Source organism: Pipistrellus kuhlii, unplaced genomic scaffold (assembly GCF_014108245.1).
Source record: "Pipistrellus kuhlii isolate mPipKuh1 unplaced genomic scaffold, mPipKuh1.p scaffold_m20_p_140, whole genome shotgun sequence".
NCBI lineage: Eukaryota > Metazoa > Chordata > Mammalia > Chiroptera > Vespertilionidae > Pipistrellus > Pipistrellus kuhlii.
The window spans coordinates 125,999-139,702 of NW_023425450.1; the positions used below are offsets into that span (position 1 = coordinate 125,999).

The 13,704-nt window shown below is 60.5% G+C and overlaps 1 protein-coding gene across 1 annotated transcript; it reads right to left on the reverse strand.

Moving 5' to 3' along the window:
• Nucleotides 1–216: 216 nt before the first annotated feature.
• On the reverse strand, nucleotides 217–4,391 carry LOC118718746 (MAGE-like protein 2). Its single transcript, XM_036437592.2, has one exon. It carries the CDS (start codon nucleotides 3,763–3,765, stop codon nucleotides 217–219), a length of 3,549 nt encoding a protein of 1,182 aa, XP_036293485.1. The 5' UTR covers nucleotides 3,766–4,391.
• Nucleotides 4,392–13,704: the final 9,313 nt, after the last annotated feature.

The following is a 13,704-nucleotide window of genomic DNA, read 5'->3' on the forward strand; positions in this document are numbered from 1 at the left end:
CCCTCGGTATTACGCGCACACACACACACGCACACGCACACGTACACGCACGAGGACCCTGTGAGCGGCTCTTGGCCGTGTTGTGGGGGACGCGAAGGGACAGACATCTGTCAGATGGTGGCATCTGACTTGGCTTGGGCGGGATCTGACTCGGCTGGGGCTGGGATCTGACTCGGCTGGGGCTGGGATCTGACTCGGCTGGGGCTGGGATCTGACTCAGCGGCGGTGGTGACCCCTGCGGCCGCGCCCCCCCCGGCCCCGGGGGCGAGCGTAGTAGGGGCCCAGCTGCTCGTACTCCCACTCCTCGTCCGACTCGCACTCGGCCAGGGCCTCGAAGTAGTGGTAGGGCCAGCTCTGGGGGTCGGTGTTGTGCAGCTTGGCCAGGAACTTGAGCACCAGCATCTTGCTGATCTCCATGAAGGCCCGGGGCCCCCACAGGAGCTCGCGCTCCCGGGGGTGGGCGTCGGGGACCTCCCTGAGCTCCAGGTACCTCTGCCCGACAAAGTCGCCGGTGATGAGGGTCTTGATGTCGCCCAGGGGGCCGGGGGTCCCGTGGACGTCCAGGCCCAGCCTCTCGAGGAAGCCGTAGAGGGCCCCCTCCCGGATGTGGTTGCCCCTGATGAAGATGAGGCTCAGGACGGCCATGAGGAGCCCCAGCTTGGGGATCTCCAGGCAGGCGGCCGGGGTGGCCACGGGCCCGCCCCCGAACTTGTTGACGATGAGGTAGGACTCGCTCTTGGGGTCCACCTCCTTCAGCTGGTACCCGAACACGCACTCCAGCTTGTGGTTGGCGCGCTGGATGACCTCCAGGGCCTGGTCCTGGTACTCGCCGATGACGTACCGGACCATCTCGGACCGGGTGACGGGCACGCTGCCCCCGTCCTTGACCAGGAGGAACTGCACCAGGGCGTTGGCTCGCTCGTCCAGGGGGCACACGGGGCCCCCCTGGCCGGCGCCCGCCCCCAGGGACACGCCGGCCAGCTCGGCCAGCATCAGGCACTGCACGCTCGCGCTGCACCCGGGGCTCTCCCACAGGCTCAGGGCCCTCGAGGCGCCGGGGCCCTCCCAGGCGCTCAGGGCCCACGAGGTGCCGGGTCCCTCCCAGCCGCTCAGGATGCGGGAGGTGGTGGGCCCCTCCCAGGCGCTCAGGCTCAGGCCGCGGGCGGCGGCGGCGATGGGGTCGTCCCAGCTGCACGGGGCCTCCCCCCCCCAGGCATCACGGTCCGCGGCGGTGGCGGCGGGGGCCCAGCGGCGCGGGGGCTGCCAGTGGCGCGCCGCCAGCATCCGGCCTCGGCCACGGCCACGGCCGCCGGCCCCGCCGCCCGTGCCGTAGTAGTAGTCGCCGTCGTCCTCCTCGGTGTTCAGATGCTTCTTCTTGCGGGTGGCCTTGCCCCCAGGGCGCCGGGCGGGCTCCTCGGGGGGCTTGGGGGCCTCCTGGGGGAAGGCCATGGCCTGGAGGGGGGCCGCCGCCGCCGCGGTGGCCATGGCCATGGCCTGGGCTTGGGCTTGGGCTTGGGCCTGGGCCTGGGCCTGGGCCATGAGCATGGAGGGATCCCCCTGGGACCCGCTGGGCACACTGGGGTCGGGCTGGGCCACCCAGGAGACCCCGGGCATGGCCTCCGCGTAGCCAAAGGGGTCCTGCAGCGCCTGGGGGACCTCGGGGATGGTGGGGGGCCCCCCCTGGAACACGTCGGAAGGGCCCGGTTGGTACTGGGAGGTGGAGGGGAAGCAGCCCCTGGGAATGGCCCCGCCGTAGGCCTCTTGCGCGGCCTGCAGGCTCCTCCAGGCCGGAGCTGAGCGGCCCCCCGCCCCGCCCCGGGGCGCGCCGTAGGTGGCGGCGAACAGCATGCGCTCCTTGGAGGGCGCGCGGCGCTCCCGGGACGCCGAGGCGCGGCGCTCCCTGGCCGAGGAGGTCCTACGGTCCACGGAGGAGGACGAGGCCCTGGAATCGCCCGACGGGGTCAGCATGGACTTGACGGGCCCCACGGGGAAGCTGGCCCCGGCTAGGGCGGGGGCTGCGCCGCTGATCTGGGCCTGCAGGACCGCCTGGGCGCTCTGCTGCCAGGAGGGCTGGGGTTGCAGGTCGGGCAGCTCTGCCTGCGCGGCCCCCGGCGGCGCCGGGGCCTGCTGGGCGGGTAGCTGCATCTGCATTGCCTTCTGGGAGGCTGGGCCCCCCGGAAAGGGCTGCTGCTGCTGCTCCTCCATCTGCCAAAAGGGAGCCTGCAGGGGTGCCTCCTGGAACTCCATGGAGGTGGGCATCTCCTGGGCACCCGCGGCCGGCTCCCTGGGCGCCTCCCAGATGACGGGCGGGATGGACAGCGCCTGTGAGGACGCCTGCGGGCCAGCGGGGGGTGCCGCGGAGCGCTGCTGCTGGGGGGGCTGCCGGGCCTGGGGCGCCTGGCGCAGCGGGGGCGGGGGTGGCAGGGCCTGCCAGGCCAGCTGCGCCGCCTGGGTGCCCCCCTGGGCCTGGGGCGCGGGCCGGATGGGCGGCGGGGGTGGCACCTGGCGCAGGAGCGGCGGCGCCTGGCGTGTCGAGGGTGCAGGCGGGGGCCCCGCGGGGCGGATGTTGGGGGGCACGGGGCGCAGTGCGGTCTGGGGCTGCTGCTGCCAGGCGGATGCTGCGGCAGCTGCGGCCGCAGCGAGGGCGGGCGCTTGCCAGGTGAGCTGTGCAGCCGCTGCCGCCGCTGCCGCCGGCCAGGCCAGGGGCGCGGCCTGCCAGCCCTGCCCGGGCACCGGCCACGCTGCTGTCACCGCGGGGGGCACCGCGGGGGGCACCGCGGCCTGCCAGCCGGGGGGAGCGGCCTGGGGGGTCTGGGGGGGCACCTGCTGGGCCGCCCTGATGACCTGCGACTGGATTTGCAGGATGAGAGGCTGCGCCTGCGGGGCCCAGGATGCAGGGGGCTGAGCAGGGGGCGCCATCGGTTGCGCCATCGGCTGCGCCACCATCGGCGCCGGAGTGGCCGCGGGCTGGCTGATGGGCGCCGCTCTCGCAGCGGCAGCGGCGGCAGCAGCAGCAGCAGCAGCAGCAGCAGCGGTCGGGTGGAGCATCAGGACGCCCGGACCTGGAGGCTTGGCCATCGGGGCCACCGGAGGCGGAGGCGGTGGCGGCAGCGGCTGCGCAGCGATCAGGGTCCCTGGAGGCGGCGGCGGCAGCTGGGCCAGCGGAGCTCCTGGAGCGGTGGCTGCAGGTTGGACCATCAGGACCCCGGGCGCCATCAGGACCCCCGCGGCTGGCGGGGGCTGCGCCATCGGGGTCCCTGGAGGCGGAGGCGGCGGCACCATGGGGGTGCCAGGAGGCGGAGGGGGCACCATGGGGGTCCCCGGAGGCGGAGGTGGCACCATGGGGGTCCCGGGAGGAGGAGGCAGAGGAGGAGGGGGCACCAAGGGCCCCCCTGCAGCAGCCGCCGAAGGATGCATCATCAGGACCCCCGGCGTCGGAGGAGGCGGCGGCGGAGGCGGATGGATCATCAAGACCCCGGTGGTCGGGGGCTTGGCCATCGGCCCCGGGACCAGAGGGGGGGCCCCGAGGGCGGCGGGGGGCGGCTGCACCTGCACCTGCGGCGGCGGGGCGTCCCAGGTGGGCTGCGGGGCCGGCCAGGCAGCCAGCGCGGCCGGCAGCTCCATCGGGGGCGGCTCCCAGGGGACCGGCGGGGCGCGCGAGGAGGCGGGCGGGGCGCGCATCAGCACGGTGGGGCGGCTGTAGACGGGCGGCTTGGGCGCCTCGACGTGGGGACCGGCATCACCCAGATTCTTGCTCAGCGACATGCCTTCTGCCTCCGACAGCCGGTGGATGGGGCTGGCGGGCCTTCTTCCTTTCCTGTTCCTGTAATTTTTTTATTTTTATTTTCCCCACCCCGGGAGCCAAGAGGAGCGGGGAGAAGAGGGGAGAGAAGAGGAGGAAGAGGAGAGAAGAGGGGAGAAGAGAAGGGAGAGAGAGAGCGCGCGCCTACGTGGCTGGCCGGCGGCTCTCTCCCTCTGCGCGCGCCTGCGGGATGGGGAACTGGTGCCGGCGGCTCGCGCGCTCCTCTCTCCTCTCTCTCCGCAGCAGCAGCAGCAGCTTTGCGCAGTCAGGAGGAGGAGGGAAGGGGCCCCCCCATCCTTCCAACCCTTTCCCGAGTCTCCCCCGGCACCACCGCCACCGGATCCCGCCCAGGAGGGGTGCCCCTTCCCCTCACTTCCCCCCCAAACATCCCGGGCATGGAGATACCCACCAGCCACGCACCTTCTTCTTCTCTATCTGCGTCTCTATCCGGGTGTCTGTCTCCGTCCGGGTGCTGCCTGTCTCCAGGCGAGGCAGGCAGCAGCCTCCGGGCTGTGGCTCTGCCCAGCGGGAGGAGAGGAGGATGCGGATGGGTCCGGGGTGTCTGCAGCGAGGCTGGCGGCGGCGGCGGAGAGGGAGAGAGAGCGAGCGGGAGCGCAGGCTCTGCCTTCCCCCAGCACCTCCGCGCTGGCGGCTGCGCTGCGGAGTGCGGCCGGACCACCGCGGCGCGGGGAAGGCATCCAGCCGCGGGGCGGGAGGGGGAGCAGGGGGAGGAGGCAGGGAGGGGGGCGATGGCGTGGGCTGAGCGCAGCCGCAGCAGCCCAGCCGCAGCCGAGCAAGGCAAAGACGTGTGTCTCCGTCAGCAAGGAGCCGCCCCCGGCCCCCCCATCATCTCCCTCCAGACACCCCCCGCCTTCCCTCCTCCTCTCCTCCTCCCTCCCCTCCCCGCTTCCTCCTTTCATCTGATTGTCAAAGTTTGACGGAGGAGCCAGTGACGCCTGCCTGCCTGCCTGTCCTCCCGGCCGGAGCCCCCTCCCCAGCCCACTCCCCTCCCTGCCTGCGGCTCCTGGTCCTCAGGGATGGGGTGGATGGATGGAGGATGCGGGCATCTGAGGGGCTGGGGGGTGGCCCCCCGGGGAGGGATGCATGCCCCTCCCGATGGGCACCCCGCTTGCACCAGGGAGTGGGGCTCAGAAGGGAAACAGAGGCAGGAGGCGCAGGCACACGTCTTGGGGAGGAAAATGAGAGATCTGGGTGGTGCACACAGGGGCTTTGCAGAGAAGCATCCGTGTTTTGGGCTGACATGCAGGGCATGGGGCTTGAGGAATAGCAGGCGGTTGTTGATTTTTTTTTTTTCTTTCTGGACACAGGCAGAGGAAAAGGGGTGGCAGCGAGGAAGGAAAGGGGAGGAAGGAAAGACATCCTAGAGGGTCCAGAGGGCAGAGCACATAAGGGGAGGCAGCAGCATTTTGCTTTTTATTTTTTTATTTTTTTTTGCACCAGGAAACATTCCCAGGATGAGAGAGAGAGGCCTGGGGTCGGGTCCTTTTTCTTTCTTTCTTTTTTTCCCTTTTCTTTTTTTTCTCCCCTCCCTCTCTCCCCGTCCCGGGGAAAGCAGCTGTAAAAATACCCAGCGAAGGCGGGAAAGCAGAACGCGGGAGCGAGCTCGCACGGATCCCAGGCTCCTGTATGGGGAGCAGGAACACAGCTTCAGGGGAACCCCAAAAACGCATGCCTCCCCGGGGTGCAGGGAGGGCTGTCGGGGAATCCCAATCAGCTTAGCCAGGAGCCCAGGAGGAATGAATGAAGCTGGCGTGGCCCAGGGACACGCCCCTGCTGACCGAGTTCTCTCCTGGAAGCAGGGCTTTCTAGCGATCTACGAAAGAAAGGGCTAGCTCCTCAGGTGGTTTCATTGAGAAGGGATTATTCTCAGGCCCAGGGCACGAGTCCAGAGATACCAAAAAAAGCAACCACCAAAAAACCCCAACAGACACACACACACACACACACACACACACACAACACACACACTAACCAACAGAAAGCCCACACCGTTGGAAACAGGCCACCAGGGGGCATCAGAGAGCAGAGAGGGCTCTACCCCATTCCCCCTGGGTGGATGGATGCCCCTTGGCCAGTGCTGCTCAGAACTGGGCGCGCCTGAGTCCCCATGAGAGTGTAGACACTATCCCCCCTCACCCCGCCCGCCAAGTCCACCGGGGGAGTCAGGCCACACGTTCTCAGTAGACAGAGGCCCAATGGAATGAGAGAGCCATATGGGGAGGTGGTATATGTTTTTTTTTTTTTAAATAAATATATTTTATTGATTTATTAGAGAGGAAGGGAGAGGGAGAGAGAGAGAGAGAGAGAAACACCTACCAGCTGTCTCCTGCACACCCCCACCTGGGGATGTGCCTGCAACCAAGGTCCATGCCCTTGACCGGAATGGAACCTGGGACCCTTGAGTCCAAAGGCTGAGTCTCTATCCACTGAGCCACCCCAGTCAGGGCGGTGGTCATCTGGTTTTCACGAAGATCGGAGGAATGGGAAGTCAGAGCTGTTGTCGCCACAGCTTCTCACAGTGCCCCATCCTGCAGGAGCGAGCAGGCTGAGGGCTCCTGGGTCCCTGTTGTGGGAGGACAGGCCCCACAAAGGCTTGTCCCTCTGATAGGGGGCCAGTTGACATTTCTAAGTGAGTTTCAGTTGAGGCCATGTCTACTCTCTTTACTTTTTAATCTTTATTTTTAATGTTTTTTTTTTAATTGATTTTTGAGAGAGGAAGGGGGAGAGAGAGAGAGGAAGGGGGGAGAGAGAGAGAGAGAGAGAGAGAGAGAGAGAGAGAGAGAGAGAGAGAGAGGAGAGAGAGAGAGAGAGAGAGAAGCTCCAAAATGAATGACTCCCAGCAGAAAATACACCCGAGGGAGCAGCTGACCTACAGCCCCTTTTTAGAGACTGGCTTTTTAAAACGAAAAAACACATTTTTATTGATCTCAGAGAGGAAGGCAGAGGGAGAGAGAGAAACCCCGATGATGAGAGAGAAACCACGAGATGACAATCAGTGGATCAGCTGCCTCTTGCATGCCCCCAAGGCACGTGCCCTGACCGGTAATCGAACCCGGGACCCTTCCATCCGCAGGCTCACGCTCTATCCACTGAGCCCAACCGGCCAGGGCCAGATGGACTGTTTCGATGCCAGCAAAACCCAACTCTCCTGAATCCAGCGGGAAATGGGGGCCATGAATCTTACATAACTCCCCCCCAACCCTCTCCTTCCTGTTCCATCTGGCTTTCTGAAGCCCCCCGACCCCCCGAACCCTCCTCTCTGCCTATATGCTCTTTGCACCCCAGACCTCGGAACCAGGCGACGTCAGGACTTCTCCTCCTCGCTCCGCCACGGGACAGATTCATAAGCCAAGGTGAGTGGACCCCGAAGGCAAGTACAGAGTGTGCGTGTCTGTCTTCTGACCGGGAAGGACTCTCGTATTTGCATATGTCCATCGCCAAAGGGTAACACACCTCAACCCCCTCTTCCCCCCTCCCCCCAAATAAACAAAACCACACAGAACAAACCAAAAAGGGGGAGACGGAGGCAGAATATAGACCAGGTGGTGAAGCCTTGAGCGGGGTGCAGGGGGCATGTGTGAATGTGCTGGTAATCTCCATCGTCACCAGAAGGGAGACTCCCCTAGGGATGGCAGCCTTCCTCTTTTTTAATTTTCCTTTTTATACTTTTTTTAAATTTGTATTTTTTTATGGACTTCACAGAGGAAGGGCGAGGCAGAGAGAGAGAGAGAGAGACAGAAGCATCCACGATGAGAGAGAATCATTGACCAGCTGATTCCTCCCCTGGGGATCGAGCCCGCCACCCAGGTGTGTGCCCTTGACTGGGAATCGAACCCGAGGAACCGTCAGTCCACAGGCCCATGCTCTATCCACTGAGCCACACCAGCGAGGGCTGGGGACTTCTCTTTTGAAAAATACGTTTTTATTGCTTTTTTTTTTCCCCGAGAGAGAGGAAAGGAGAAGAGAGAGAGAGAATATCCAAGATGAGAGAGAATCATGGATCAGCTGCCTCTTGCAGGTGCCTGCAACCCAGGCATGTGCCCTGGCCGTGAATGGAACCGTGACCTCCTGGTTCTTAGGTCAACGCTCTACCCACTGAGCCATGCCGACGAGGGCCTGTTTCATCTTTTTGCCTGTGGCCGGCTCCCCAGTTCCCCCGGCACCATTTCTCGTTCCATTCCCCCTGCGTGGCTCTCCCCTTCTTTATTTTTTTTAAAAAAATTAATTTCTTTATTGATTAAGGTATCACCTATTTGTCCTCAACCCCCCCCCCCCCATTCCAATCCCCCAGCCTCCCACACTCATGCCCCCGCCCCCCTATTGTCCTTGACCACTGGTTAGGCTCATAAGTGTGCACACAAGTCCTTTGGTTGATCTCTCCCTTTTCCCCCTTCCTTCTTGAGATGCATTTCTGCTGGATAGGACTTTGAGGTACACAATTGGATGTTTCCTTCGGGCCCTTGAAGGCTGTTCCTCCATTGAATCGCAGCAAGAAAAGCCTCATTCTCCTCGTCCTCGTTCTGGATGTAATGTTCCCCACTTCCGAGGCTGTCGAGCTCGTCTCTCTCTCTCTCTCTCTCTCTCTCTCTGTCTCTCTCTCTCCTCCCCCTCTCTCTCTCCCCACTCCTTCTCCCATCATCATAGGCCTGGGTGTGGGCTCCCTCTATTTATCCGTTGATTGAGATGATTGGATGGAGAGGTTAATGCATCTCACCATGTTTGAAAAAAAAAAAATCCCCAGCCATTATCTTGTCAGATAATTTCTCGGTATTCTTCTCGCCGCTGTCGCTCTGGCGCTCTGATTACACACACATTAAAACCATTTCCACCGGGCCCCAGCGGGGTCGCGGACGCGCCTTTTCATTTCCTCGCCCCCGAGCCCGCCTCTCTGTCCACTGACCCTTTGTTCCGTCCGCTTGGAAGCCCGTGAGGGGGATGATGCGTGGGGAAATTGTGTTTTTCTCTCAGACGTGTCCACTCCTCCGCATGGCTCCCCATCTTTTTGAGAAAAAAAATATACTTTTATTATTATTATTTTTTTTTTACAGAGAGGAAGGGAGAGGGAGAGAGAGTTAGAAACATCCATGAGAGAGAAACATCCATCAGCTGCCCCCTGCACGCCCCCCACTGGGGATGTGCCCGCCACCAAGGTCCGTGCCCTTGACCGGAATCGAACCCGGGACCCTTCAGTCCGCAGGCCGACGCTCTATTCACTGAGCCACACCGGTCAGGGACCCCCTATCTTTTTTTATTTTTTATTTATTTATTTTTTTTTGCCACAGCCTCTCCTTTGTTCGTGTAGATTCTCTACCCATTTCACTCTGTCCTTGAATGTATGGACCAGCCTGGGGGGTCACACTCTTCCTCCTCCAATCCAGCCGTCTGGATCCTCTCCGAGCCTTCCTCTGGTGTGCCTGCCTCCCTCCTCGTCCACAGATCATCTGTTTCTGCTTCTCCCCATGTCACTGAAAAAAAATTTTTTAATTGTGTGTGAAACAATATGCTTTTTGTTTTTTTTTTTAAAACAAATTAAAGATTGCCCTCGTCGGATAGCTCAGTTGGTTCGAGCCGTGGTCGGCAAACTCATGAGTCCACAGAGCCACATGTCAACAGGACAACAACTGACATTTCTTTGGAGAGCCCAATTTCTTTTTTTTTTTTTAAACGTAAAACGTCTTCCAACGCCACTTCTTCAACATAGACTCGCCCAGGCCGTGGTGTTTTGTGGAAGAGCCGCCCTCAAGGGGCCCCTGGGACTCGCGAGCCCCAGTTCACTGACCACGGGGTTAGAGCATTGTCCTGACACGCCAAGGTTGTGGGTTTGGTCCCCGGGCACAGCACATGGAAGAAGCAACCAGTGGCCCTAACCGGTGTGGCTCAGTGGATGGAGCGCCGGCCTGTAGACTCAAGGGTCCCGGGTTCGATTTCCAGTCAAGGGTATGGACCTTGGTTGCGGGCACATCCCCAGGAGGGAGTGTGCAGTGCCGGGGTTCTTGTCCCAGCCTCGCAAAGGGTCCAGCACGCTGGAGAAAGGAGCTGATGAGTAGACTCAAGAAGGAGTCCAAAGACGAAGGATAGTTTTGAAAGGCATTGGGGGGGGGGTGTCAGAGGATCTTCAGCTAACGGGATCGGAAGACCCTCCTTGTCCAAGGACCCCGTGTTTTTATTCCAACACAGTTTGTCCCAAGACAAGTTGGAGCTCTGTACTCCAAAGGGTAAGGTATCGAAGGGTACTGCCACTTTGGGCAATAGCCCACAGCTGTTCAGGTGTTTGGCCAACAGGAGGCAATAAGACACCCTGAGCTGTCTGGGCAGCTGACAATCCTATTCAGGTTTGGAGGAAGTGCCTTCTCGCCGTTTCCAACAGGTGAACTACGTGTGACTCGACCCTGGTGAGCTGCCCTGGCCCCTGAGGTCGCTCCTGTGTTTTTATGTTTGTTTGTTTGTTAAATATAAATATATTTTATTAATTCCAGAGAGGAAGGGGGAGAGAGAGAGACAGAGAGAGAGAGACAGAGAGAGACAGAGAGAGAGAGAGAGAGAGAGAGAGAGGGAGAGAGAGAGAGAGGGAGAAACATCAGTGATGAGAGAATCATGTCTCGGTTGCCTCCTGCATGCCCCCTACTGGGGATCGAGCCCACCACCTGGGCATCTGCTCTGAACTGGAAATAGAACCATGGCCTCCTCCTGGTTCACAGGCCCACACCAACCACTGAGCCACCCTGTGTTTTCTGTCCTTGCTGTGTGTGCATTTGATATAAAAGGACGTAGGGCAGGTCCTGGGTTCGATGTAGATTCCTGGTCAGGGGCCCATGCCCGGGGGGTTGCAGGCTGGATCCCCAGGAGGGGGAGTGTGCAGGAGGCGGCCGCCCCACGATTCTCTCTCCCCATCTCTCCCTCTCCCTTCCTCTCCGAAATCAATAAAAAATATATTGTAAAAATGAAATGAATTTTTTTTTTTTTAAACACAATAACAGCAAAAAGGAAGCTGGGAAAGGAAAGTGCAAGCAGGCCCTTTCCTGAGGGCCCAGGGGGCGGAATGCGGCCCAGAGGCTGATAAAGCAAATATGCAGCCCTGCACTTTCTCAGGGGAAAAATAAAAAGCGGTTGGGTGTTTCTGGGGCTGGCCAGCCCGACCCTCCCCGCTGCCGAGGAGGGAGCCCGCACGTCCCCTTAATTATTGTAACTCGGGCCCGGGGCCCGCCTGTTTGTCTCTGCCCGGGATCATGTTCCCGCCTGATCTGTCTTCGGTCCCCGCCAATCCGTTTAGTCCTCGCTTCCATTTCACCTTTTTCCAGAAAACGCTCTGGTGGTCCGACCCCCTCGCCACCGTTCCCCGTCACATGAAACCAAAGTCATTTAGTTATTTATTTTTTAAAAAAATATTTTTTAATTTTGATTTTTGATTTTTTTATTTTTACTTCAGTCACGGAAAAAAGGGATGTCTTGCCACGTGTGACCATGTGGGCGAAACAGGAGGGCGCTGTGCCCAGCGCAATACGTCAGGTGGAGAGGGTATCATCTCACTTCTGAATGGAACTGAGAAACCAACACATAGGCCCCGGCCGGGGCGGCCCAGTGGTTAGAGCGTTTGGCCCAGGCACCGAACGAAGGGCCGTGGGTTTGATTCCCGGTCAAGGGCACACGCCTGGGTTGCAGGTTTGATCCCCTCGCCTCAAGTCAGGGCACTTGGGGGCGGAGGAGGGAGCACTTGTGGACCATGTTTCTCTCTCCTTTCCTCCCTCCCCATCTCCCTCTCTCTCCCTTCCTCCCTCCGTCCTTTCCACTCTCTCTACAAAAGCAATGGAAAAAAAATATCCTCCGGTGAGGATGTGTAAAACAAAGAACTCATAGCTACGCAGAGCACCACCGTTTGGGAAATAATTTGCCAAAAACCCTCCAACCTTTGAATGGAGCCTTGAGTGAAAATCTGACCAAAAAGAGGAGGAGGAGGAAGAGGAGGAGGAGGAGGAGAAGGAAGAGGAGGAGGAGGAGGAGGAGGAGGAGGAGGAGGAGGAGGAGGGAGAGGAGGAGGAGGAGGAGAAGGAGGAGGAGGAGAAGGAGGAGGGAGAGGAGGGAGAGGAGAAAAAGAGGAAGAGGAAGAAGAAGGGGGAAAAAAAAATCAGACATACTGTTGACTGTTCTTTTTCCTGAGCCCCAAGCTGCTGACCCTGCAGGACCAGGGATCAGAAAGGAAGTCAGCCATGCACCTGAGGAGCCTCTCGCCGCTGCCGCCGAAGACAGGAGCCGAGCAGGCCTGCCCGTGCGCCCTCCTGGGGTCAGCTCCTCGGTTCTCAGGAGCCCGTCTTTCCCCGGAGGGTCTGTGCCCTGTGGGGCGGCTCCCAGCCCCGTGCCCAGGAGCTGGGGCAGCTGTGGGGTTCGCACCCGCCCGCCCCCCCCCCCCCCCCCCCCCCGCGTGGCACAGACGAGCAGGAGCCCAGACGGGGGGCTCTGAGGGGGAGTGGAGGGGCCTGTCCGGCAGGGCCTGGGTTTGAGGAACCCAGGATGCGGGCATTGGACAGCACGGCCAGCATGCCCCCGGGGAGGGAGGCTCAGCCCTGGTCCTGCCCCAGGCACAGAGCCGCCTGCATGGCGCTGTCATTTCACATTCCAAGGAGCGATGGTTTTTGAGTCTTTGGAAGTTTATTTATTTATTTATTGGGGTGGGTGTTAGGTAAACCTTTTTATTTTTTATTTTAAATATATATATTTTAATTGATTTTTTACAGAGAGGAAGGGAGAAGGATAGAGTGTTAGAAACATCCACCAGCTGTCTCCTGCACACCCCCCCCCCCCCCCACTGGGGATGTGCCTACAACCAAGGTCCATGCCCTTGGCCAGAATCGAACCCGGGACCCTTCCGTCCGCAGGCTGACGCTCTATCCACTGAGCCAAACTAGTCAGGGCTAGGTAAAACATTTATATATATATATATTTTAATGTTTTATAATATATATAATTTTTTAAATTGATTTCAGAGAGGAAGGAAGAGGGAGAGTTAGAAACATCCACGATGAGAGAGAATCAGGGAGGGAGGGAGCCCGCCGCTTGGGCACATGCCCTGCTGGGAATTGGACGGGGACCTCCTGGTTCAATGGCTTGGTGCCTAACCACTGAGCCACACTGGCCGGGCCGGGTAAAAACACTCGTCACAATCCTAACATTCCTACGTGCTCCCCTGGGCTCTGGGTGAGAGGGGGCATCCACGCCGGGTCACTGCTGCTGGAGTTTCTGCCGAAACGTGCGCCCCTCCACCCCGGGAAGTCCACCTTCAGCCCCTGCACCCGCCCTCCTGCTGGGTATTTGCCACGAAGCGTTGGGAAGCCTCGCTCCTAAGCAGGGTGAGGATAGAAAACCCCTTCACCCCAATAGAACTTCCTGTTGAGTCTTTTTAGGGGCGATGCACTCCTCTCATTGTCTATGTCTCTCCCCCCCCCCCCGCCCCCAAACCCCAAAACGGCTTTGACCAGCTGCTGCTTCTATGGACTGTATGTGAGTATGAGCATTTGTGGTTTATTTACACCTTTTCTATGTGGGTCCAGGCGTGGAGCACGCGAGAGGCACTTAAATAAAAATACAAACTTCACACGTGTACGGGCGGTGACTGTCCCCCTGCCACACACACACACACACACACACACACACACACACAGTGGTTGTGGCTGTACGCTTCTTACACGGCCTTTTCCAGCCTCCTGAAGGGTGAAGGGTTTCTGGTCTCCCTCAAGGCCCGTTTCTCTCTCCCCCACCCGCTCCCAAGATGAGATCTTCCCGGGTTTCTCTCCCACCCCGCACCCCACACCCCACCCTCACTCTCACCCCATGCCACCCTCCAAGGAGGACTCCCTGGGGGCGCTTTGCAATTCAGGAACCGCTGAGCC

Coding starts and splice junctions, on each gene's coding strand:
- LOC118718746 (XM_036437592.2), bottom strand. CDS start 3,765: ATGTCGCTGAGCAAGAATCTGGGTGATGCCGGTCCCCACGTCGAGGCG.